This window comes from Phalacrocorax aristotelis, chromosome 8 (assembly GCF_949628215.1).
Source record: "Phalacrocorax aristotelis chromosome 8, bGulAri2.1, whole genome shotgun sequence".
In the NCBI taxonomy this organism is placed as follows: Eukaryota; Metazoa; Chordata; class Aves; order Suliformes; family Phalacrocoracidae; genus Phalacrocorax; species Phalacrocorax aristotelis.
Genome location: NC_134283.1, coordinates 15,348,694 through 15,376,561, shown reverse-complemented (window position 1 = coordinate 15,376,561; position 27,868 = coordinate 15,348,694). Strand labels below are relative to the sequence as shown.

The window sequence follows — 27,868 nt, the reverse complement described above, 5'->3', positions numbered from 1 at the left end:
TGGAGGGTGGATACAGCAATAATTTGAGATCTGGGTGAGCTTAAGAGTGGCCCCTCAGGCTCATTGTCCTTATGATTTTTCTTGGCAAAATTTATTTTTAAAATAAACTTCCTTAAAACTGTGCTATACTTTTCCAACAGGTTTTTCTTTATCTTACAAATTCAACTAGTGGATTCTTAAATATATGTTACGCAGAATTTAAGATAAATTGCAACTGAAAACATGAGCCTATAATAAAAATTACATAAATGAACCGGGGAAAGTGTATCCTTCTAATACGGAATATGTATCACATGATTTTCAGTTGCAGAGGCAAAGGTATGTTTTTGGTGCATATTTACCTTCTATTCATTCTTTGATTGTACTGAATTATTTTAATCATATAGTACTCTCAAATGTGTAATTTCTCTAGAACACTTGCATCTGCAAGGTGGTGGCTTCACATGTAATTATGTGAAAGTTCCATCTTTCTTACTGCCCTGTAGTTTTATTATTTTTCAGACCTTTTTACGTTGTTCTTGTCAATATACTGTAGTATTACTGAAAATCAATTACACAAACTATCAAACTGAGTTATCAGCATGTTGTGGTTCAGCCTCAGTTGGCAACTAAACACCACGCAGCCGCTTGCTCACTCCCCCCACCCCTGTGGGACAGGGAAGAAAATCAGAAGAGCAAAAGAACTTGTGAGTTGAGATAAGCACAGTTTAATAATTACAATAAAATAATTATAATGATTATTATAATAATTACAATAACAATAATATAATAAAATGGAAAAGGAAAAAACAAAAAACAGAAACACAAACAATACAACCGCTCACCACCCGCCAACCGAAGCTGCCCGTCCCCAAGCAGCGATTGCTGCTTCCCTCTCCCCTGCCAGCCCCTCCTAGTTAACATACTGGGCATGACATTACGTGATAAGGAACATCCCTTTGGCCAGTTTGAATCCACTCTCTTAGCTGTGCCCCCTCCTCTCCAGGCTTGTGCACCTGGCAGAGCATGGGAAGCTAGAAATGTCCTTGAATAGTACAAGCACTACCCAGCAACAATGAAAACATCTGTGTGTTATCTCAACATTGTTTTCATGCTAAGTTCAAAGCACAGCACTATGCCAGCTAGAGTGAGGAAAATTAACTCTATCCCAGCCAAAACCATGACACAGTATAACAAGACGAATGTTTGCAATTTAAGTAGAATCAAACATTTTATATTCTCCTCTGCTCCAAAGCATAATTTAAAATAAGAACACCCTTGTCCTTGTTCCTTTCTAACTAACAAAGAGAAAGAAAAGAAGTTAGTGTTTGAGGATTCTTTGTCCTCATGTGTTACTGAAAATCTTTTCAAATTACTTCAGACTGAAACCTCTGTAAAAATGTGATTAGAAGATTAGGGATTAATTAAGGTGGGGTTTTTTTAATTTCACAAAACACCTATATCTCTGCAACTTAATTCTTGTCTAGCAAAGCCTTCAACATTTCCATAGTTTATAATTTGCAAAATGAACAGCTTCTCCCATTTTAAGTTTAGAAAAAGCCTGCAGTCTAAACAGGATTTTATTCTAGTTCATGTAAGCAAAAATTAAAGTGAGCAACAGGTTTTAATTTTTGTTCTTGAATGATGCAGAAGGAAAATGGTTTCAAAAATTGGTGCTGACTTCACACTGGTCAAATTCAATAGTTGCTATGTTAATTTTTCTGTTCAGTGGTAATTTCCTTTCCCATCCATTTGGGTGCAAACCTACTGGATTTCTACCACGTAGGCTACTTGACATCCTAAATTGCTTATCCTTGATGACAGAGCTGCTGTGATTATTTGCAAGGGGTTTAGTGGTGAGGTAGAATAATTCATGAGGCAGATAAGATGTAGGAAGCCACTGAAGGTGACTGGCTTTATTGCTTGGAGATATTTGGGTAAGTCTGATATTTTCATCACTCCTCCGTTATTACCCTACTTTCCACCTCCTGACTTCCTTACATAATAAGGGAGGGACCTAGAAAACTCGACTCTGCATACATAGGTATACACACACTGAAAGGAGGTTCAGCTTCATAAAAATATAATTTGGCAGGCTGAGAAAGCATTCCTTATAGTACGGGTAAAGTATGACAGAACGTTTAGGCTGTGGTCAGTATATTGGGAAATTAATAAGAGATTCAGTGACTTTGGCAGATGGTCTAGTTTTTGCATGTTAACTAAGGAGACTTCATCAGGCAACTTTACAAAATCCAGTTAAAATATTAATACCAAGCTCCTCAGAGCTGTATGGGCTAAGGGGCAATTTGGAAAAATGAATTTTTTTGTTACAGTATGAGCTTTGATTTCATAGCCTGGAAAAGCAGATTCCCTGAAATTTTCCTGGGCATATGATCTGTCTAGTAACCCAAGTTTGGTTATAATCAGGACTTGCAGCGGTAGTCATTAATGCAGCAGTTTTAGCTGGTGCTTTTACACACAGACACAGACAAACACACACACCCCCCATTATATGCTCTGTGTGTCACAATTCTAGGTGCAAATAGGCATTGCTTGTTTAAACGTTGAAAGGTCATTATTCTGCTAAAGGTCTTGGAAATACATGTGTTAAAGGTGCTTGAAGAATATTTCTGAAAACCTGTAAATTACTCAGGTTTGTTTAATTCTGTAAGCCTGGAATTATTGGCCATTGTGTTAGTCAGCTTCCCAGTGTTGTTTTTTATCCCTTAATACAGGTTAACATATTACATGGGAACTCATGACTCTCTAAAGTCTTGCTGACAGCACGGGAGTTTAAAACTAGTTTAGAAAATTATAAATGTTTGTATGGTAGATTTATGATGGTAGATTTTATATAAAAGGTAATATTCTTCCAAACTAAACACAGGGATTGAATGAATTACTAAGCATTTACTCTCCTAAATATATCACAATATTGTCAGAAATAAAATTTAAAACCTCCTCTGTATTATGAGTCAAGATAAAAATGCATCAACAAAGACAATCTTCAAACAAAAGACCCACATTAGATGATTAGGTTAAGGATTGAAAAGGTCTAGTTTATATTATGTAATTTTTCACATTTAAAAAAATAATAAATTATTCACAGCTGATTACCTCTTGCAAACAGGGTTTCTGATTTAGTGAATACAAAGCTGATAGTTTTTTTTTCTCTTTGACAGATGGGGATGGACAAAGTGAACATTTATTACCAGTCTGTGAAGATAAAACATGTCAAAAAAGTGCCATCTACTTAACGAAGCTAGGATTGGATCAGGTATTGTGAGTTTGGAATTGCATAGACAAAGGAAAATATTGTGCTTTATGAAATAGAAAAATGATTTTTCAGGAAAGAAAAATGAAACTTTCTCACTTGTAATAACTGCATATAAGAGACTTCTATTTATTTGTTTATTACTGTCGTGGTTTAGCTGGCAACTCGGCCCCACAGAATCGCTCGCTTACTCCCCCACCGGTGGGATGGGGGAGAGAATCAGAAGGGTGGTGCTCGTGGGTTGAGATAAGAACAGTTTAATAACTAAAATTAAAAAAAAAAAAAACAAACCAACAAAAAAAAACACAAAAATGCAATGGAAAGGAAAACGAGAGATGCAAAACCCCAGGGGGTGGGGGGGAGAAGGGGAAGGGGATGAACCAATGAAAAAAACCACACACAACACAGCAGCTCACCACCCACTGACCCAACACCATGCCTCTCTGAGCTGCAAATTGCCCCCTTTAATATACTGGTCATGGTGTCACATGGTATGGAATGAACATCCCATTGGCCAGTTGGGGTCAGCTGCCCCTGCCATGGCCCTGCCTCTCCCAGCCTCCCACCAACGCGGCAGAGCATGGGAAACTGGAAAGGTACCCGACCACCACAGTGAAGAGAATGAACCCCTTCTCAGCCAAAACCAGTACAATTACCTATCTAAAAAAATATGGATTTGGTGGAAGCATTTGCATACCTAGAATATAATGGATAATTCTGCTTAAGGAAGTTATGGATGTTTCTGATGAGTCACTTTCTTGATTGCAAAACACTGCATTCTAAGAACCATAACTGCCCTAGCACGAGATGACAAACAAGGTTTGTGTTAAGGGTTGGAAACAGAAATAAGCTTCTTCAGTTTAAGTTAGAGAATTATTTTATAGTTTAAAAAATATATTAAAACAATACATACTCACACACATATATATCAAGTTGAACCAGCCCACACCCTTACCCCTTATTTCTGCTGTGTCTTTGATTGTTATTAATTAAGTAAATCTCCAAATGGTATATGAAGACTTGTTTAGGCTATGTATCTTCAGGACTGGGTTTCTATTCAACTATTTCATCAGCTTCATTTGTTCACAACACTGCTTGATTTGAGACGTGGTCGAAATTCATGAAATAGATTACTATGTATTAATTTGCTTTAAAAGTTGTGCTAATCTGTTTTAAGTATTTATAGTGCCCTGCCTTATAATAAAGTTACAGTTTACAGTAAATTAACATTTGTTTGCCTTAATAGCAACATGAACCTAGAGGCCAAGGTGACCTATAAAGCACTTGCTTATAGCTGATAGCAAAACCCACTGTAGTGTAATTACAGAAATCTGTAATGTACGCCATACATGTTTCCAACCAAGTGATGAATTACTGAGTATTCCTCTACTGAAAAATTAAAAGTAGATTCCCACCCCCGTAAGCAGTACCCTCTCTGATCTATGTTTCAGAATTTGTAGAACATAGTGTTTGCTCAAAGAACAGTACATACGTGGATAAGGTGCTTCTTGTTATGGTCTGCAGCCTAAGTTTATTGTATAGATTTTCACTTTGAAAGAATCAGAATTTCTAGATAGGCTACAGCATACTTTCCTACTAGCGAGAAATCGCTCTGTATTGGAAAGGAAAGCACGCAGTTACTAGTCAGTTAAGGAAGTATAACCAGGATGGAATATACCATCAGCGTAAGAAAGAGTGAGTAAAGAGTAACTCTAAATTTGGTAACATATCTCTTTTTAATCTTGGCATCTCTGTTCTTAGAAATGCCTGTTTCCCTGTGCACGCTATGTTTGGTTGGTTGTGGGTTGGTTTGGTTTTGGTTTTTTCATCTATTCCCTGTGAACACAGGATAGAGGCAATGGATTGTAGTGTTGCTGGATACACAGTGTTACAGTAGAGTTTGATTTATGGGTCATAGCCTTTGTATAAAGCAAGTGGATGCTCAATTCATGATATTTGCATTGCTTTCTGGTCAAAGGGGAGAACACAGACTTTTGATAAGCATGTTACACTGGTTATATTGCTTAATTGGGCTGCTTACGTCTCACTGTTGAGTAGTTGGGGTGCTCTTATGTCAAAAGACAACTGCTCTTTAGCTCTAAATTTAGTTTCTTACTCTTGATAATATAAGAAGTATAAGACATTTGAGGTTTTTCTGCTCAAGTAAATTTGAGACAAATATTCTCAATGAAAGCAATTTCACTGTAGAAAATCAGCCACACATAAATAGCTTGTACCATTGAGAGATAGAAAGCTGTTACTTGACAGTAGTGGATGACTGGGCGGTGTGCTAAAGAAAAGTTATACTATCTGTTGTTCATGGTACGTTTCTAGAAGGAAGTGATGCAGTAGTAGCAGAGGAAGGTGAGGGTCAATTTGCACAATACCAGAATTTTGCCAAAGTAGCATCTTTTATTGTAACCAGCTCTGAAGTAACATTGCGTGTAGACAGTTTTTCTGTTCTTTCATTATTTCATTTTTTTGACAGAGGTCAACTATTTCATTACTAATGCATCAGATTTTTAACATACCATTGTTGACACTTATCAGTATATTTAATTTTTATACTTAATTCAGCAATTTCACTGTTGTAGTTTTAATTTTAAAATAATTTCCAGGATAATGACATTTGAGTTAAAAACTAGCAGCCAAATATTGTTATTTTATTTTAAAAGGTGAAGAATCCAAAAGATTCTCATCCTGCTAGAAAAAAAAGTATTAAAAAGTATTAAGGGTTATCTAGAAACTTTAAAGCTATTTTCCTGCATATTTTTAGCATCACTTTTTAATTAAAAATGACAGTATCAAATGGCATACAATAATGACTTGTTCTTGCCTAACCTCTTGTCATGGTTCAGCCTCAGCTGGCAACTGAACACCATGCAGCCGCTTGCTCACTCCCCCCCACCCATGGGATGGGGAAGAGAATCGGACGAGCAAAAGAACTTGTGGGTTGAGATAAGCACAGTTTAATAATTACAATAAAATAATAATAATAACAACAATTATAATAATGACAATAATGATAATATAATAAAATGCAAAAGGAAGGGAAAGAAAAAAAGGGAAAAAAAAGACACAGAAACACAAACGATACAACCACTCACCACCCGCCAACCGACGCTGCCCGTCCCGGAGCCGTGATTGCTCCCTCCCTCCCCCATGACGCTACATGATGTGGAATATCCCTTTGGTCAGTTTGAATCCACTCTCTTAGCTGTGCCCCCTCCCCTCCCGGCTTCTTCTGCACCGGCAGAGCATGGGAAGCTAGAAATGTACAAGAGCTACCCAGCAACAGCCCAAACCATCTGTGTATTATCTCAACATTTTTTTCCATGCTAAGTCCAAAGCACAGCACTATACCAGCTAGAGTGAAGAATTAACTCAATCCTAGCTAAAACCATGACACCTTTTTAAAGAATTATATCTAGAATACTCTTTTCTTGCACTCTTAGACTCATCATGGGGTGATGGAGCTTTTTCTTCTAAAGCATTTTATCTTTTCCATTCCGCAACAGCGGAAAATGTCAGTCAGTATCTTCATTCATATGTCTGCTGTTTTTCCCATGTGTTGCATGTTTCCTTCAGATAGAAATTTATTCAAACATATTACTTCCCATATTTATTTGGAAGTGAAATGGTTCAGTTTCATTGAATTTGGTCATTGTGAGATCAGATTACCCAACTTCTGAGCTCTGACTAGATAATTTAATCTTAATGAGAAATTATAAACTTTGTGGCAACGGACTAGGATAAATTGCTTTTGTTCATTTAATTGCTTTACAGTTTGACGGAAATAATAATGAACCCTTGTGGTGCAGAATGTGTTTCAACAAGGGGATGGTATCCCTTGTGGGACAGATAGGTAATTATAGGGAATCTATGGGAAACAGAGCGATTGCAAGTCTGTTATTGAAAATGTAGAAGATGCTATATATCCATTATCTCTGTTCAGTTATTCCTGTAGGGTTTTGTGGGTTTTTGTTAGTTAAGAGTACAGCTAAGAAACTTGGTGTGCAGGGTTTTTTTCCAACTTAGTGATCGCAAATCTGAAGGATCACAACTTAGATGACTGTCCTACAAAAACTATTTTGCTTATGATAACTGGACCTGGTTACGTCCTTCCTGCTTGTTTGTTCTGACATTTGATGCAACCAAATGAAAAACAGTTAACACAGTTCCATGATAGCATATGATGAATTGGGATGAAATGCCTAGCAATCAGAAATACGCATCTGCTATGGAGAGGCATGCAATAGCATGTCAGGCTTTGGAGTTGTTCTGGTAAGATCTTGTTTAATGTCTGTCAGTCTACAGCGTATTTCTTGTGATTGTCTTCGGCACGGCTGGATGGCTACTGGAAAGCCAAACAGATCTCAAAGAATTATTTCAAGGATGATCTTTCACCATAGGTTTTAATTTATTTGTAAGTATTAGAAATATCTCACACAAATTCTCTTCTTTTGGATGATAGAGCAAAAGTAAAGCACAACAAAATACATATGAGTGACTTAAGGAGATACAGACCTACGAAAATTTTAAAAGAATGTGAATGGTCCCATAGCAACAGAAGAATTGCTGTCAGATCTGAATTAGGATCCCATACACTGTTCAGATGGTGGCAGGTGTTAGGACACCTCAGACTTCTTCAAAGCCACCTGCAATAGCTCAGACTAATCTGCTAGCTGATGTAGATATCTTATCTAGATTCTGAAAATTAGACTGAGTTCTCCCTGAAACTTGTGTTAAGGTCCCTTGTACTGTTTATTGTAGAAACTCTAGATCTTATGATATGCTTAGACATGAGTAATCTTTCTTTTAATTTTGCCATATATTCAGTTTAATTTCCATTTGTTTCCTGAGGTAAACAGTATTATTTCAGTCCCTTCATTTAAGAGTTTCTTTGTGGGCTTGACTATTCTTAAATTTTTTCTCTGTAAAATAGAAAGATTATAGCTTTATTCTTCTAAATCTAGCAGCTCCAAAGTAGAATACAGCAGTGCATCCTACAGCAAACCACAGGTCTTTTTGGTGTAGTTCTCTAGGGTAGAGAGGTACATCTGTCAGCATTGAGTATCAGCTGCAGTTGGTTACTGTTAGAAGTTTTGTCTTGTTCCTCTTCAACAGTTTAAGTGGGGGTGGAGGGGATTGCAGCTGCTGTAATTTTCATAAATCTCAGATTCTACAAGATCCTCTCATAATTTCTAAGTTGCTTGTCTTTCTCAAAGCAGCTATAGGGCTGTGAGCCCCATTCCAGCATTGAAAATACAACTTTTACTGCTTTGGTTACTTTTTCCTGTGCTGTTAAATCAATGTTGGGGATTGGCTTCTTTGGGCTGTGGACACCAGAAGTAATGTATTTAGTAATTTATTTAGCTTATTTTTATGCAATAGTGGATACTTGACTGTATATGGAATTCAGGTGACCTTTGTACACACTGAAAGCCTAATGCATCCTGAAATCAATGGATTTTTTTTTTAATATGCATCTGAACTTCTATGCACATGTACAGTAGAGGGGGAGTCCCCAGGGAAAAGGACTTCTGTTGCTGTGGCCAGTGCTTTGAGGCCACTTTTTATACTTATTTTTCTATAGGATGGGATAGTGTTAGTCATAGAAAGAAAGAGATACCTTGTCTTTTCCAGAAAAGGTATTGGCCAAGAGTGGGCTACCAATTTCCAAATGCTTTCTGAGTCACAGCTGGCACCCTGCCTATGTTAGGTGGCCTGGGAGTGAGCAGCTGGCTGGATGTGGGGGAGGTGCTTCATAGGTTTCTGGCCATAGTTTAAAAATTGAGTTGTGTTAATCCCGCAGTTCTGGCTCAAAGACCTGGTAACAGGCTTTAGAACAAGAGAACTGCCTTTCCTAATGTATAGAATAATGTGGACTCTGAAAGAAATGAGCCATTTTTGAGTTAAGTGGGGTGAGTGCAACTAATGTTAAATTTTTCTCAAGTACCCGAGGTCTTTTTCAAAATGAAAAAGATGCTGTTTTTAGAGGGCAATAAAGCGTTCTCTCTTATACTTGTTGAAAAACAAATATTTGAAGAGTTTGAAAACAAATTTTCAAGCACTTAAAGATATTTTTGTTATTTTAGTCTACAAAATCATTAATTGGAGGAGTAAAAATATATAAGTCTTTTAAGTAACAATACTAGTGGTGCTATGCAATGGAATTTAACAGAAGGGGAAGTAGTAAAACTTTGATTTATCTGACTGAACTTTATGTGTTCATTTAAATTTTCTTTTAGATACACTCATTCCATTTTTCAATCTTTTTTCATCTGAGCTAGGTATCATATGATCATATGATAAGGAAACAGCAAAAAATAGCTTTGTATTTCCTCATTATACCCACCTATTTCTATTTTTGAGTAAAAGGAAAAAAAATTAGGTTTAGTCTTTTTCCTATTAAGATAGTAACAGCAAACATGAGGCTTATTATCAAGTACAAAAGAAGCAGGAGATTTATATCATTGACAAACTTTTTTTTTTGTCTTCTGTACTGAAGTCCTGAGGCACATGAACAATTAATTTTGCCTTACATTACACAATACTGCTGTTTAGAATAGAAATATACAGAATGAGTTTCACCAGAAATGTGGATTACTCTGAATTCAAACAAAGTTATGTATGCTGCTAGAATGTGGTCTGGTTACACATTGAACGAGACTGATGTTTTTGAAATGTTCTACAATTGTTTTTATAAAAAGTCCCAGAACTGGTTCAGAGATGGGTTAATCTTACTCTGGATCAACAGGTAATGTTTCTGTTTTGCTCACGTAACATTTTATACCTCTGCATTTCATTGTAGACTTTATGATTGTAAAATTGCTTTCTATGAATCACTCTTTGAGTATAGTAAAAACAGAATACAGATTCAGATTTTTAATTTTGTCTTTTTAAAATAATGTTACCATGCATGGGAACATTTAGAAAATATATGATGGATATAATTGGATTTCAGTGCAATGACTAAGTGAATGATATCATGTAAAGTAAAAGCTGTATTATATTTCATGGTTCTGATTTCAATCAGTGTTTCTTAAAATTACAGTATTTTGCAAGAATACTGTTTCATCTGTCTTCTGCATGATACAAGTAAGTGCTAAGAAGTCTAAGCCTGTGAAAAATTTGCCTCAGGTCACCTTCTTATTTTCTGTTTCTTTTCTTAGATTTTCCAAACCTTCAGCAGCTACCAGTAACTCAATAGGCATGCATGCGTTGCAGGGGAGGCAAGGGTCAAAGTATGTTTAATTTCAACTTTGAGTTTTCATCAAGAGTGTTGTAGGTCATCGTTGCATTACAAATGTTGTCACTTACGCAGGCAGACATGTACTAAGTATATGCAGTGTCTTACAAGTTCCAGGCTTGTAAGCCGTCTGTGATACCTAAACAAAGTTGACCTTAGTGCACTTCTTTAAAAATTTTGGTGGCTTCTCTAATACGCGTGTGGTTGTATGTAATCTCAAGGGACCAGTCCATGTGTCACACGCAATTGCCATGTGGCAATAATGTTGTTGATTACTGGATTGTGTTAGTGAGGGAGTCTCTCCACAGCAGGAAATTATGCTGGCAGGGATCTCGTTCTCGTTCCTGAAATAGCTAAATTAAGGCTTGGATGAGAGACGTTTAAGATGCTGTTAAGTACTTTTGATGTTGGTGATAGTGATCCTTTAAGATGGCACCCTTCTGACCTTTTGAAGCCATTGTCAGTTAGTTGACATATAAAATTACTCCTGGCTTTAAAAATGGCACTGAATTTTCTGTAGCATTGAAATGTTAACCCTGGTACTTCAGCTTCATACCAACTTGTGAAATTACTTTGATTTTAATTAAGATAAATTCCTATTAGCACCTCTGCGGCACTTTGTGGAAAGTAAGTGCAGATATATTCTTTTTCTTGTCCTGGAGAAATTATACTTTGCATTTCTTTTGTACTTTCAATTTAATACTGTAATCTTAATTTCTTATCAGACAGTTCAGTATCTGGTACTGCTGGGGAGATAGGAGGGGAATTGAAGCTCTTGAACTTTCAAATATCCATGAATAACAGAATCACTAAAGCTGAAATAAACCTTAGGAGATCCAGCCTCCTGCTTTAAACAAAGCACTGAATTTAGTCCATGTTTTTTAGAGCTTTGTCCAGTCAATCTTTGAAAACCCCAAAGGACAAAGATTCTGCAACTTCTGGGCCTCTTTCCTAGTTTAATTATCATCATCATAGTGAATCTTTGTTTGTTTGTCTCTAAACAAGGCTGGAACCTCCCTTATTTCTGTGACCACTGCCTCTTGTTTTTCTGCCATGTGTATCAGTAGAGAGCCTGGCTCCATCTTCTCAGTTATCTCCTTGCAGATATCTGGAAGGCCGCTATTAGCCCCCTGCCTAAATCTTCCGTTCTCAAGGCTGAACAAGCCCTGTGCCCTCAGCCTGTCCTTTGAGTAAATATTCAATGCCTGACTATCTTGGTGACCCTTCTCTAAACACACTTGATATCCTCAGAGTTTTCATGAACTGTGGGGCACAAAAGTAGACACGGGATCTACATGCAGAGTAACAAGTGCTGAATAAAGAGAAATAATAATTTGCCCCAATCAGCAGGAGCATAGGCAGCAGTTGCAGTGCAGTATGCTGGTTGCTGTCATAGCTGCCACACTGGGCTTTAGCCTACTGTTTAAAAGGACCCACGCATCTTTTTTAGGAGGGCTGCTACCCAGCTGATCAGTCTTCAGCCTGTACAGTTGCAGGGCTTTACTCCCCTGTGCAGGACTTACTTTGATTTGTTATGAGGTACCGTTTGCCCGTTCTTGCCCTTCTAGGTCCCTTCTAAATGGCTATCTTGTCCTGACGCATGTTGGTTCTATCCCCCAGCTCTGTGTTGTCCACAGATTTAATGAGGGTGCATCCTCCCTCCAGTTTTGATGCTGCCTATTGTTTGCAATTCCAAGAAAAACAAAGAGACTCAAGATCTCAAGGCCCTGATGGTTTGGGCTTACCTACACTTAAGGATTAGTACAGATTCCAGGCAAGCCGGAGTTTCAGAGAATTTGTTCCACAATATCTCCATACAGTGGAGACATTCCAAAACACAGGTCCTTTATTCTTGCAACCTTATGGGGTTTTTTTCTGTTCTGGAATAATTTAGTGCATAGAAAAGACTTCAAATTAATTTTTTTCCATTTGGTAACAGAGTTAGGAAATAATCCTTATTTCCTGTTTGGAAATCTGTAAATTATGAAGAATCCTGATGCAGTGAAGAAATGTCAGGTTTTTAAAATAGAGTTAGGTTGTTTAAATAAACAAAATGGATTTCCTTACCTAGCTGTTCTTCTTTTGTTCTATTTTACAGTGGATTCCAGTCTTGCAAGACTTCAGAAATAAAGAGACACTCTGGGGCTTTGTACCATATCAAAATGACAGATCTTCAACAGAAATTTCATTTCCAATTACACTTCATATTGGAGATTACAATATGGATGGCTACCCAGATGCACTTGCTATACTAACGAACACATCTGGAAGGTAGAGTATATGTAAACCTAGAAATAAAGACTATCAAACGCATGTTCAATCATCAGTCATACAAATTAGTAATTTCAGTGCATCTCATTCATTTTGTCAAGTGAACAAGGCTTTTGATCTCTGCTAAATGTTTCCCTTTTAAAAAGGTGTGCATTTACATAGTATATTCAGAATGCATAATTGTGGGGAATTGCACCAGAGAATAGAGTATGAAGTACCATTTTAGACACTCCTCCTGGATCACAGGAGCTGATTATCTCTCCCTTTCCTTTCCCAAATCATCATCTGTAAAACCCTGACAGCTTTCTGTGTTGGCCAGTAACACCAGGCTGCTGAGAGTTGGGGAACCTGTTCTGTGCTGTCACATGGCGTGAACTCTGAAAAATGCAGTAGTGTTTTGCCCCTTTTGAGAATGAGGAATTTTAGATACACCTAATAAGTTACCAGTGATTTTATATTTTCCAAATTTAACTGAAACAAATAAACTGCCCCCTCGCCCTCAAAAAAGAAGCTTCCAATCTTTCCTATTAAATTTGCCAGTGTAATATTTCTCCTCTTTTTTTTTTTTTCTTCATTACTTGCTTTCCGAATACTTTGTATTGCAACCATCTGGTGTTAGGTGGGAGAGGGCATGTAGTGATGCTTGTGGGGAGACTACTGTACATTGAGGAGGTAGTGATCCATGTAACAGCTGACCTGAGTAGGTACATGCCTGTGCTGTTCTGCACATATAACTTGGCTGCAGGATAAACTTAGCCGGCTAATCGTAATGGAGGAGCCTGTAGACAGCTCTCTCTTGGCACCTGGTGATGATACCACTGGCATGTCCTTGTCTTTACCTTGAAGAGAAGCAGCATATTCTCATGTGAACATCCTTTTGTTTGACAGTAGAAATGATGAATAGACTTGTTTACCTCTAAGAAAAACTTAAGAGTTCTAGAGACCATAATGCCAGTGAACCTCACTACAGACAGGATATGTGCAGCATGCTGTGCCCTGACTAGAGGTCTGTCTGATGCTGCACAACTGGGGTTTTCCAGCATCTGAAGAGATGTAAGATTATCTATGCTATCCCCTTTTTCTTCCTTATATCATTGCTTGTAAACGGCATTTTAATCAATATTTTATGGAGTCTCAACATCTTCCTTACTGTGCTCTAGGACAAATACTTGCACTAGTACATCACAAGGCAAAAGAAGTCTCTCTTACAGGTGTATTTATAATCTTCCTCTATATGGTATCCTGGATGAGCTTGGGTGCAGGTTCATAGTTTGAATTAATACTCAGTAAGGAAAAGAACTGAGGAGCTCACTTTGGTGCTTAAAACATTATATAGACAGAATTTAAATGCTGAAAGCAAAGTTGTCAATTCAGATCCTCTAGTGGTTGCCTAAACAGTCACCCACTGACATTTTTGTGTGAGAGTTCTTCAGATACTGATACATACCTAAAAATGACCCAGTTTGAAAAGTTACATGCTTGAATTCAGCCTACGTGATGTGATTCAGAGACAAGGCAGCAGCTGAGCTCTGTCTCTGCACATTTAAGCCTTGAAATAACTAGCACAGCAGCTCTTCATGTTCCAATATGGGAGAGGAGAAGGAGGCGATGCTGTTACTGCCCAGAATTCACATAAGCAAAGGCAAAGCACTCAGGCCCTAAATGGCAGATTCTCTGCTCCATAGCCTAGCTCAGTTGGGAGTTTGCATCTTCTGTTCAGCAGTCATTGAATAGAGACTGTAAGGGGTCTAGAGAACAGACTAGAACCAGTGTCTTTCCTCTTCCATTGAAATACCATGACATCTGAACTACAAAGTTGTTCTTGTCTTTGTTTTTATTTAAGACCCACAAATCTCATGGTTTGTGCTGTACTATAGGCTATCTTTTAGTGTGTATTCTGATGGCTAGTACACTCCAGAAGGACTTGGTGAAGATTTATGGAGTTCAGAAGTTTATTTGCCGTTATTTTATCTTTTAAGATTCTTAGGAGCCTCTCTCCTTTGGCTGGTGTATAATTATGGCAATGTAATATTATGTAAAATATTTAAATAATTTATAAATAGTTACTCCTATAAAAGCCCAGGAAGTTAGTTACCTATGTCTCATTGCAATGAATTACTGTGATACCCTTTTATCTTTATTCTCCTTGCTTCTGAAATTGTTTGTTTATTCAGTTGGGTGTGTCTTAAAGTTATTTTGAAACTTGACTTCAAAGTTGAGTGACACAGTAAGGCAAAAGGACTGAAGGTACTGGCAGATGATTTGACAGGTTATTAAAAGGGGAGCAAAAAAAGGGTAAGTAAACTAAGAATTAAGAAATACATTGCATGTTAACACTGTATATTTCCAGTATTTGTAGAAAAGTAATGGAAACAGGCTCTTCATACTTCAGAATGGGAATGAAAGTCACATTTTTTGCACCCACTATGACATGTCCCTTTCAGAGTAATATTAAATCATTGTTTCTGAGAGACTCAAGCAAATAATTCCTGTTAAAATGTGTAACTGGGTCATAGAGTGGAGAGAATTAAGAGAGTGTGGGAATTAAATTAAAAGCTCTTCTTAAATTAGAGCAAATTAAAATTAAAACCTTGTTTAATTGATTTTAAACACTTCTGGATCAAGCTGTTTGTTTCTTTCTCTGAAGCCTTTCATGCTACGTCTACAGATCTAATTTCAGTGATTGATTACTGTGATTAAATGATAAAAGCATTTTTGTAAACTCTTGACCTCAATCTGTGCTATAGTTTAGGAAGCCTAGCTTCTAGTTGCTGTCTGTAATGTAAAGAAATTCAAGGAGGCAGAAACCACTTTATTAATCTGAAAATATACTGATACATGATAATGGAAGAATATTATTAAAATCAATTATATACTTTCATCATAATTCTGGAAAGCACTTTCAGATCAAGTCCTTAAAAAAAACAAACAAAACACTGAAATAAAGACATGAGAGTTAGGAATAACTTCAGTTTACTGTCCTTCCAGGTAAGTAAGTCGGGAAAAATGATTAATAGTTTCAAGTATTGCCAGAACTGCCATAAGTGCACACTGTTTCATCTCCTGCCATATCCTTTTGATTTTAAATAAAGCATGTAATACTCTGACAGCATGGAGACAATCCTTAGTAACAACTACAACAAAAAAATGAATCTCACTTGTGGTTGCAAGTGTGGTAGGAGTTTGAACCCAGAGACTCAATAAATGCTAAATTCATGGTCGATTCTTACATATTTATCTGTCCATTATGAATTCTTTTCACTTCTGGCTTGTGTCAAAACCTGCACGTTAGAATTCCAGTCCACAAATTTTTATTCAGACTAGATACATACATGAATTTTTCTTCCCTCTAGTTATGACGGTATTAGAAATTGTGTATGTATATAGAATAATAATAGATAAAGGGATTTTATCAGTAGTTATTCATTGGTTCATCTCTACTTGCTATCTTATGTATTCTTTTTTTTTTATATGCTGGTTTTAAATTGATTCTGGTAACACTGGAAGTGTAAGTACTGTATGTGAGTCTATAAACACCTATCTTTCTCCCACCTAATTAGGTGAAACTAATTTTGCTTAACTTGTTTCCAAATTAGATGCTAATAATTGGCATCTTGCATTGCAAATATGTCATCTAAGGAGGCATTTTTTCAATGCTGCTTTTATTCAAAGGGAATGTTTTTCACTGGTAAAGTAATGGTAAGGTTGGAAATACAGTATCGTGCTCTCTGACGGTGATAAACAACAGTAAAGACTGAAACTTGGAGATAACAAACAACCGGATACGGACAGTTGAGTAAAAAACTTTGAGTATAATACACTTCTAGAAAGTTTTCCAGGTATTCATGCCCAGTTCTAAAATACTGTATAAGTATTAATCCTTTATACAGGTCTACTTGAAAGGACTCTTAATGGGACCAAATTACCTTTTCTTAAATCATTGTTAATTGTCACTTGTCAGAAGTAAGGTTAGATAAAGACTTCTTTTAAATGTAGAATTGAGCACCCTGTAATTGAGCAAATCTGAAAAACAGAGGCAAATCCAATTATTTTGAATGTCTGGAGTAAGATATTAGTCATTTAGATGGGCCCTGTATAACTGCAAATGAACTAGCCTAAAATTGACAGAAATGAAGCAGTAAATATTTAATTCTAATTGCAAAGTAGGATGTTAAAACTGTGATGACTTCAGTCCTTTGGTGTTAACCCTTCCTTATAGTAATTCAGCCTCATTAAATCTAGCTTTGCTGCATAGATGACCTTCGGTCACAAGGTTCCAAATTGAAGACAACTCAGTTGAGCATCATTCATAAGCCGTTTGGAATAAAGTTTTGCAGGTAGAACACAATGAGGTGCCACCATGGTATATGTTGGTGTGAATACCTAAATACTAAAAGTGCTGCAAGTAGCATGTTAAGGGCGATACTCTAGTCTTAGTTCAGAGTTCTTTTGCTCTGCCTCTTCTCAGTATTTAGGCTGAATTGTTCAATATGGACTGTTACACATTTGTGTAGCACTTCTTCAGCATTGATTTTTAAGATTTTACCATTGTAGCAGTGCATGTGTTTTCGCGTAGGCTTTCAGGGACATTGTTTTGTCATTTCAAGGATGCTGATGATTTTCATTGTTACAGGGAGATTTTTTTTCTGATAGTGTGAATCTTCAAAATTTGGGGCAAAATAATAGGAGGGTTATAAACTTGCTTTTGGTAATTGTAGTACATAGTAGAAATAAAACATGGAGGTAGATACTGTGATTCGAGTGATGCTTCTGTATTAAAGCCCTAAATAGCATAAGGACTCAAGTGGCAGCTAGCTCATAGGCCAAATTCAGACCTCAGAAGTTCTTTCTGGGAATCACTTGACTGTGCATATGAAAAAGACTAAGTTTGTACACAAAGACAAGTGGTTATAATATGTACAGCCTTCAGTGGAACTTGGAACGTAGCTTCCCTTGAAAACTAGTTGGAAGTTTAAAGCACTGAGGCTGGTTATGTACACAGATGTGAGGAAGGCTGCAAGTACAAGTATATTGCTTTTTTTGTTTTGGTTTGGGTTTTTGTTTGTTTGTTTTTTGGTTTTATTTTTGGGGCAAACCTGAAGACTGTCCCCCACCACCAAATGAGCGCTTTGTGTTTTTTTCCTCTATTTGGAAGTTGCTGTGTGAGTGCCTTCCTTTGCTTTTTACAGGTAGTTATTTTGAAATTGTTTCTAGGTGTTCCAGATAATTCCTATTTATTAATTATAAAATCCTTATCCAGTATATCATCAAGTGATAATGGGCTGAATATACTTGAGGAAAAGGAAAGTAATGTTTGCTCACTTTCAGTCAAAAAAGGAAGAAATATTTCACATAAGTAAATGTATCAGAAATTAATATTTTCAGCAGAAATAACATTTCAAGGGTATATTTTAGTTGGTTAATTCTTTCCAAATACTAATGACAGCATATATAATTCAGAATTGTTGCCAGAAATGTGAAGAAAGTTAAGAATAAAACAGAATCATTTTTGAGATAAAAGTGAGTTTATAACTTAGTTCCTTACTATAAATACTATTCCTTTTTTAAAAAGGGAAAAACCAGGATGGTGTAGAAGACACCTGAGTGATATTCTCAAGTTAAAGCATTTGTTTAGAAGATACATATCTAGTAAATTAAGTCTTCTCATTGTGCTTTTCAAAGACGCTTTTACAGGAAATAAGAGGAATTTGATGCTGGTACAGAAGTCAAATTAATTTGAAGACATCAGTAATATAAATGCCAAGGAATTGCCTTGGAAATTGACAGGAAAGAAGACTGGGCTTTAATTATAAAGCTAATAACTAGGTTGTAAGCAGGCAAAAAAAATAGTCTGTATGCTTACAGTGAAGTGATGCATTTCTGTAAATTCCACCCCAAATTTAAAAGAAGTTTAATATTGCAGTTAATATTTAAACCTTGTTTTATCCCACCTTTCTCACCAATAGTAATAGTTTTCATTAACTTTAGAATTTCATTATTGTGACTCTGCAAACTCTTAATTTTTTTATGGTAAGCAATAACACTAACTCTTCAAAGAAATCAAATTGAAAAATCAGATTTCAACTTCATATGACTCAGTAGTGAATCTAAACCTGTATGTAGGTGTAGGTATAGTTAACATTTACTGTAGCTTAACATCTTTGAGTTGTTAATTTTACTAGGCAAGCTTGTATTTGTGTTCGAAAAGGGACTGTATGGATAAAGATTAGTAATAGTATTAAATGAAATTTCCTGCTGTCTGTTAAGATAAACATTAATAGACTTTCAGCTACATTCTGATTAGTGATTCTCCAAACCTCTGCTCTGCCACAAAAGATGCTACATCTATGATTTTTTTTTTCCACCTCTATAAGATAGCTTTCCTACAGTGCACTTCTCAGGCCTCAGCATCTGTTTAGGGTTTGGGATTTTTTTTTCTTCCTGTTGTTTGTCTTGTGGTTCTCTTGATACAGAAGAGCAAAGGAGAGTGGTATTTCCCTGTTTAGTGTCACTTTGATTAATATCTTCCTTTTTTCTCGCAGTGTAATTGGTGTTTATGTTACTGTTTTTCCAGTTTATGTTCTTAAAGTCATTAAATGCACACCGTCAAGGAAAGGAAGTAGAAGAGGTTCCTTTGGTAAATAAACTTCTTGGGTTTATCCATTCACAAGTTTAGACTTGAACAATAGTTTAGACTTGAACAATACTCTGTACATAAAGTGTAATGCAAACTTGACAATCTTTTGCCTTTTAAATAATTATCATCTAATAATCTCTGGCAATTTAAAAAATGTGAAGTGAAAGAAAGCATCTTTGTAAACTCCCTCCAAATTTAAAAACAAAAAAGTGTATGTCAAGGTGATGAAAAAGAAATTGAAACAATTTGCTTAGCTCAGGTTGTCACCTTACCTTATAGTTGGTTAATCTGATATGTTCTTATGTAATATATGAAATTAATGTGAGCACTTAACAATTTCAGGCTATGATTATGAGTTCTCAGGTACAGGTAATACAATGTCTTAAATATTGCAGATCACCTTATTTCATTTTGGCTGCACATTAATTCAGTATACTCATGCTTCTAAGCAAAATAGTAAAAAGTGGGTTGCTCATATTAAGCTTCAGTCAATTGCAGGCATATGGCAGAAAATTAAAGGCCTAACTTGTGTATGTTTCACAGAAGCTCAAGAAACATGATTGTAAGGTTTTGAGGGAAGTGTTTAAGTATCCCATTTTACTTTTGACATGTCTTACAGAGAAAAAAGATCCTACGTTTTTCCCATTGCAGGTTCTGAAATATTAAGTTGGAAACAGGTAAGGAAACTGGTGTCAGAAGTGTTTTTTCTTGGGGTAAATGCTTTGCCCTTCTTTAACTCTTTTTTAAATGGACGGAGCAGAAATATGAAGACTGTGGGATATGATTCTTATGAGTAGCAAATTATCTGAAATATACCATAGAAACAAAGAAACATAAAAACTTTCCTAAGGAGACATGCTTGTTTGTGCGCATGTGTGTGACTGCATCCTGGAGGCACCGGATGCTGTTAAGATAGAGAAAAACACCTTGTTATCACTCTCTGAAAGAGCAATATTTTCAAGCTCATAATAAAGAAGTGGTTTTGGTTATTGCCCTGGGCTCTGACATGCTTAGCTAGCTTTACAGAACATTGTCTGCTCCCTCTCCTGGCTCTGCCCCCAGAAGGAGAGCAGGAAACTTCATCTGTTCCCATTGCTAAGGCAGTGATGGATTCTACCAGGCTCCCAGGATGCAGACCTGCCAAAGAATCAGGTTCCCTGTTGGTAAAGTCTGAAGGTTTTCACTGTTCCAGTGAGAGTGGCAATGTTACAGTATCAGAGACAGCGTACAATGCTGTTAGTCATCAGCGTGCACATATGAACCTTGTTTTCTGCACTGACCAGTGGGCATGTATCAGATAAATTATTTATAAGGGAGATTTTGCTATACCAGACCTGGGACTTTGGTTTCTTTTTCTTGTTTCAGTATGACAACTTTTCTGTCTGCATTTGTTACGTGTCAGCCAATGTCCAATTTGGTTTGTCTTGTCCTATTTTTACTGTGCTAGTAGGTTAGGTTTTGTGTTTTCTGTTTTGCTTTGAAACAATGGGAAAATAAATACCAACAAAGATTTGGTTTAATCTTAAATTTGTTTAAAACATCATGCAATGTGCAAGAAAATTTATTAATGCAGCTGGGGTGGGGAGAGATTGTCATAAAATTTGACACTCAAATCCAAAAGGGAAGCATACCAGAGATGGAGAAGTGGAGGATTACCATCGAGAGCTACAAGGGCATTGCCAGAGCATGCAGAGATGCAGTTAGAAAAGCAAAAGCCCAACTCAAATTGAAACTGGCTGTAGACATAAAAAATAACAAGAAAGGTTTCTTCAGACATGTCAACCATAGCAGAAAAAGAAGGAAGACGTAGGCCCAGTGTTAAACGGAAAAGGAGAGTCAGTCACCAATGATGAAAAGGCAGAGGTCCTCAACACTTTCTTCACCTCTGTCTTTACCAGAACTGTCAGGTCCCAGGCTTTGGGAACGAAATTGCCGGTTAATCCAAACACTGACCCACCATCAGTGAGTTAGTACATGAATTACTACAGTAGCGTGACCCCTACAAATCAATGGGCCCTGATGCCGTCCACCCAAGGGTGTTGAGAGAGCTGGCTGACATCATTGCAAGGCCACTCTCCGTGATCTACGAGAAGTCATGGAGAATGGGGGATGTCCCAGAGGACTGGAGGAAGGCAAATATTACCCCTATCTTCAAGAAAGGCTCGAGGGAGGATCTGGGTAACTATAGGCCCATCAGCCTTACTTCAATCCCTGGGAAAGTTATGGAACAAATCCTCCTGAGGGCCATCACAAGTCAAATGAAGCGCGTGATTAGGAAAAGCCAACATGGCTTCACTAAAGGCTGAGCGTGCTTGACAAACCTGGTGGCCTTCTATGACAAAGTGACTTGCCTGGTTGACATGGGGTGGGCGGTGGACATTGTCTACCTGGACTTCTCCAAGGCCTTTGACATGGTCCCCCATAGTCTCCTCCTGGAGAAATTGATGCATTATGGCCTAGACAAGTGGTCTGTGCAGTGGGTGGGGAACTGGCTGACAGGCCACACGCAAAGGGTGGTGATAAATAGCTCCTTTTCCAAGTGGCAACCTGTCACAAGTGGAGTCCCCCAGGGATCAATATTGGGCCCAATGTTATTCAGTACCTTTATCTGGATATATCTGGATATATCTGGATATATCTGGATAATGGCATCAAGTGTAGCCTGATGAAGTTTGCTGATGACACCAAGTAAGTTGAGTGGGGAGGTAGACACTCCAGAAGGGAGAGCTGCTCTGCAGGAAGATCTGGATAGGCTGGAAGAGTGGGCCAGCAAGAACCTTATGAAGTTCAACAAGAAGTCATTATCTTGCTCTACTCAGCGCTTGTCAGGCAACACCTGGAGTACTGTGTGCAGTTCTGGTCCCCGCTGTACAAAAAGAATGTGGACAGGCTGGAAGGGGTCCAGAGAAGGGCCACCAAGGTGATCAAAGAATTGGGAAGCCTGCCATATGGGGATAGGCTGGGAGAACTGTTCAGCCTTGAGAAAAGGAGGCTCAGAGGGGATCTCATCACCATGTACCAGTACTTAAGGGGTAGCTACAAAGAAGATGGAGACTCCCCTTCTACAAGGAGTCACATGGAGAGGACAAGGGGGAATGGACACAAGTTGCTCTTGGGGAGATTCTGACTGGACAGAAGAGGAGAATTTTTCACAGTGAAGACAGTGAACCATTGGAATAATCTCCCCAGGCAAGTGGTTGACTCGGCCACGTTGGACACCTTCAAGAGTCGTCTGGACAGGGTGCTGGGCCACCTTGTTTAGACTCTGCTCTTCCTAGAAAGGTTGGACTAGATGATCCCTGAGGTCCCTTCCAACCTGTGAATCTGTGATAAAATAGTGAAAAAGCACTGACAGTTTTTAAGTAGTGTTTAAGCTGAAGGACTGTGGAGGGATTAAGGAAAATGCCAAGTAAGTGCACTTGGACTTGTTTCGGAATAAAGTAAGAATATGTTCAGTATTTTGAACTGGATGGCTAATGAAATAATTCCTGCTGATTTGGATCTATTTATTTAGTGCATTCATTGGTTTGCCAGGTATGATTGTAAGGTATGGTTGTAATTCTGTCTGTAAAGCTAACATAAATGCTTTAAAGTATCCAGTGGCTGCTAGCTTTGATTTTATTATACTTAGCTTCAGCAGACTTAAATTTTTTAATTACAATATTTTTGTAAAGTCTATTATTTAAACTATTATAGCAAGTAAGTTTTTTTTTATGTATATGTTTTACAGTAATCAACAAGCATTTTTACTAGAAAATGTCCCATGCAATAATGTAAGCTGCAAGACTGCACGTCGTATGTTTAAAGTTTTTTGGGAGCTCTTGGATCTAAATCAAATCAAGGATGCAGTGGTAGCAACCTTCTTCGACATATACGAAGACGTAAGTTCAACTCCTTACTACAGCAAACAACGTCTCTCTGCGTTGCTGTATCTGTGTGCCATTAGCAGACTATTTTGGATAAACATCACCTTTACAGCACGTGGCAGGCAGTGTCTTCAACCTGGGAAATCCACTCTCAAGATGCTCCCTGGAAGGTGAGCATACAGCAGCAGCCCATCGCTGCCTAAGGCTGTGGTGAGGCTGGATGAGACAAGGCTGAGACCCTCCATATGCTCCATGTGAGCTGCCCTCTTCCGTGGAAAGAAATCAGCATCGTCCTGATTAGCTGTGGATGGGCACGCTGTCTTAAATTGCCATAGATTAGTAAGGTTTGAAAGATACTAAAATTAGTAGCAGAGGTATAAACTTCGCTGTGCACTTTTTTTTCCTTTGTATCTCTAAGGGAATTCATTCCCTAATTGTAGATGTTATCTAGTGTAAATCAACATTCTAATGTAAACATTTTTTCCCCTAGGGAATCTTGGATATTATTGTGCTAAGCAAAAGCTACTCCAACGGGGACTTCGCTATCCATACATTAAAAAATAACTTTGAAGCAGATGCTTATTTTGTTAAAGTTATTGGTAAGTTATCACTATATAATCAAGTCAAAATGGGACTTTGCGAGGAATGTGAATATTTGAGCCTCTGTGTATGATAATTTTAGAAAACAAAAAATATTGTTTTCAACACTAGTTGTTTTTAAATTTTTAATTCTTTTTATATGTGTTGACCACAATGACCTTTAAATACATGTTTCTCATCTCCTGACTGTTGGGTTGTTTTTTTTGTTGTTGTTTGGTGGGTTTTGGTTTTGTTTTTTACGAGGATGCATGTATTATTTCACTCAATAACTAGAGGCAGGCTAAATTTTTCCTTTAATCCTGGACCCTTCCTTCTGCATCCTAGCAAAATTCTAAAGACAGATACTAGGTCTTTAAAAACTCATTTCTCAGCTGGCTACTGAAGGAAGACCAAGACTTACGAAGTATATAAAATTTGATCTACAGGGAAAGAGCACATGGAACCAAGTTATTCAGCCTAAAAGAGAAATGTAAGGAAGATCCATGTCTTCAATCCATAAAGATGCATAACAATGGGGGAGGAGTGTTCTGTGTGTCCATGCAGTATACAACATAAAGTAACAAACTACAAAGAGTAAATAATAAGAATAATTTCCTAAATGATGGATTGTGAAGTACTAACACAAATTCCTGGAGAAGCTCCAGAGTTTCCAATGTTAGAGATCCTGATAACTGGTTCTAGAAATTACGTAGTGTGGATATATATATATGTAGTGTATATATATATGTAGTATATTTAATTGTTTTTGAGGGAAGGGGTTGGACTAGCTGAACTTATGAGACCCCTTCTGTGAATCTTTTGTACCTTTGCTTATCTCTTCACATAACATAATGCCATTTTTATAAATGGCATTAGATCTACACATATCTATCATTCAACTTAGGGTTGGGTTTTGTTATGTGTGGTGCTATTTAAAATTTGAAGGAAGATTAGCTCATAAATCACTCATTTGAGGAACAATATAATTATGCTTGTACATATAAATAAGTATGTCATAGTGAGACAGAAAGGAACCAGAAGAAATTATAGCAGCATTGACTTGAAGGAATATGCTTTGTTTGTCCACAATGACTGCCTTTTACCTTGCCTATTTTCAGAAACCTGGGAAGAAACAATGGCCAAATGCACTTATTTTCATCTGTGCCTTGACTGGTTGCAGTATTTTATTTCCAACAGGGACTTCTGTCTTTTTTGCTGTACCTCTGTCATATCAAGCCTACTTTACTGGCCGCCTTTTCTATCTCATCTGGAAAGGATGCAGAATCTAGTGCAAAATGGGCTGGTTTCATTTCACTGATGACTGGCATGGTGTATATTTTGCTTATGCTGTGAGAGCCAGTTTTTTTCCATGTGTGAGTTGGTTTGGTGTTTCCAGCCTAGAAGCACTACATGGCACAAAACACATCTTACCATAAAAGCGTAGAATGGCAATGAACATGGCAAGGGTGTATGAATTAATTAGAGCCTTGGTTGAAAAGGCTAGAGTTAGATTATTATATTTGTAATTGAGAGTAATTAGGTTTTCAGATTTGCATGCCCTACAATGTTCTTCCAGGCTGCTAAGGTATTGAGTTTTGTCTGTCTTCCTTGATTTTTTTTGAGAATGAGTGAAAAATAAGGCTGAACGTAAGCTTGTCCTTTAGTTTATGAAGCTAAACAGGAATAACTAGAGGTTCACCTTCAAGAACTGTATTTGCCTTCATGTGTGCAGAAGCACACATTCTGCACAGCATAAGATAAACAGAGCTGCAGCTACTACTGGGGGCTGATGCATTTATTGCTTTCTGCTTAGCCTGAGCTTTATTCTCATCGTAATACCCTATAATGATTTGTCACGTTGATGGAAGCCTTCTTTTAAATAATACTGTATATAGGTAGTGCAATTCACACGAGCATCCAGAAGATCCTGTAGAAAAATCTTACACTTCACAAAGCCGAATTAGAATTATCATTGTGTGATATTTTAATGGGGAAAGGTGTAATTTGCAACATGCTTTTTGATTCAGTCTGTGTAAATCTATCTTAAAAACTGGGGCAAGTAGGTTTTTTAGCACCCTTTTAGGGAGTGGGTATTTTTGCATAGAAATCCCAGGAAATGAGAATTAATGAGTGGTCTAAAAATATTTTTACTGTGATACAGGTGAGAGTATTTCTAACAAAACATGCTTTGTACGAGTTAGTAGATCAATAAATGCATCATGTTCACTTATTCGGCATATGGACAACGGGAACAGTGTTGCTCATTATAACTGATGTCAAAGGTACTTGGTCAGATTATCTGTTGCAGGAATGAAATTGAACAGCAAATTGCAGTGCAGTGTGTTGTTTTGCATCAAAATGGGAAGAGTTGGTTCCACTTGCATACACACTGCTGTATAACATAAAATATAAATAATAAGTTTCTAAATTATATAAATTGTATAAAATAAGCTTGTAGCTTAAATAGTCTCTTTGTAGATACACGCAGTCTTCAAATTCTGCTTTGTCACACTTTTATCTTACCTGTCCAGCTATTTTTTTGGACTATATAAAAATAATAGATTTTTCTGTATTTGGAAATTTCAACATTTTTAAATTGCAGTCAAAGAATGATAACTTGGGAATCATGACAGTTATTAATATTTACACACAAAATATTAGAAATATTCCTTCACTAGAACAGTGTCATTTCTGACTCCAGTAAAAGCAGACGGAAAATGCTTTAAAAAAAATCCTGGTGGTTAGGATGACCTGCCCTCAAATCTGGTTGGACTGTCTGCCACGCTAGCTTTGGGATCCCATAACTCATGGAGAAGCTATGTTTTTACTTGGCTTCAATGCTGCCTGGTCTGTATCTTCTTCCCTGCTCATAGCCATTATTGGGCTGCTGCTCAACCAAACTGTTGTCATTTGAAGTCTGAATGTTGTATCAGAATGGCACCTTAGATTTTTTTTTTCTGAGGTGAGTGGTCTGTGTTTGTTTTAAAGGTGTCTTAGTACTGATATTCTAATACTCCGTGTGACAGGATGTTCTAGCTTACAGAACAGATGGGTTTCATTGTCCAGCATTTAGTGGATTATAAATAAGTGTTTAACAGTTATTTCTGTATTTTAACTGATTTTTGAAACTAATACTTTTTAAACAAGCAATTGAAGAACTGTCACAAGATTTAGATATTAAATAGCATGATATACATCTGCTTATAGTACTTTGAATTCACAGACTAAATAGGTAATGGGATTTTTGTTTGTTATAGCTTTTGTGATTTGCTTTAAATCGTCTTGTAAAACTATCCTGTGTATAGAAGGAAAAGCCTTTACTTAGTGTTTTACCAGTTAAAATAGTAAAGCTCAATCTCTGCCAATATTTTTAAATGGTTAGAAATGAAGAATAATTAATAAAATGTACTATTCACTGTTCTAAAAATGTTTTAATCTGAAATTTTTTTAACTGGCAACTCTGTCCTTTTGAAGCTGGTTAACCAATGAGGAATGATAAAACAATGACTAGCTGATTAATTTCTGCAAAGAAGTATACTTCAAACAGATTAGGAATTTTTTTATACATTAACATAAGACTCATAGAAGACATTTATTTTCTTTATGTGTTTTAATGGATATCTGACACTGTTACTGTACTTCAACAGATTTCAGAGGCAGTGCTTGTAAAGTGGCTTGTTAATATAGACACTACTAACTCACTTTTTGTTTTTGCAGTTCTCAGTGGCCTCTGCTCTAATGACTGTCCTCGGAAAATAACAGTAAGTATAACTACAATTTTGCATTACTATCTAGCTTTAAATAAGCTGAGATCTAATTACACTAAAAACTCTCCACATATTGAGACAGTTATTAACTGGAAGAATGTGTAATCCAAATCATGAGTGGCCAAGTTCTGCATATTTGAGACCCGTAACTGCCTGCTCAGAGACGAAATCAATTGACTAATTCTGCAGTGTTTGTTACCCAGCATCATGGGGGCTGGGATACATCAGATACAAGAAAAACTT

General features: G+C 37.0%; 1 protein-coding gene across 2 annotated transcripts in view; it reads left to right on the top strand.

Moving 5' to 3' along the window:
* The window catches only part of ITFG1 (integrin alpha FG-GAP repeat containing 1), a 102,045-nt gene that overhangs the window by 51,273 nt on the left and 22,904 nt on the right, over nucleotides 1–27,868 (top strand). For both annotated transcript variants that reach the window (XM_075101535.1, XM_075101536.1), the window contains 5 exons: nucleotides 3,162–3,256; nucleotides 12,604–12,776; nucleotides 23,144–23,294; nucleotides 23,770–23,878; nucleotides 27,576–27,619. In XM_075101535.1, coding sequence (XP_074957636.1) covers nucleotides 3,162–3,256; nucleotides 12,604–12,776; nucleotides 23,144–23,294; nucleotides 23,770–23,878; nucleotides 27,576–27,619 — 572 coding nt within the window. The remainder of the gene's footprint in view (nucleotides 1–3,161; nucleotides 3,257–12,603; nucleotides 12,777–23,143; nucleotides 23,295–23,769; nucleotides 23,879–27,575; nucleotides 27,620–27,868) is intronic.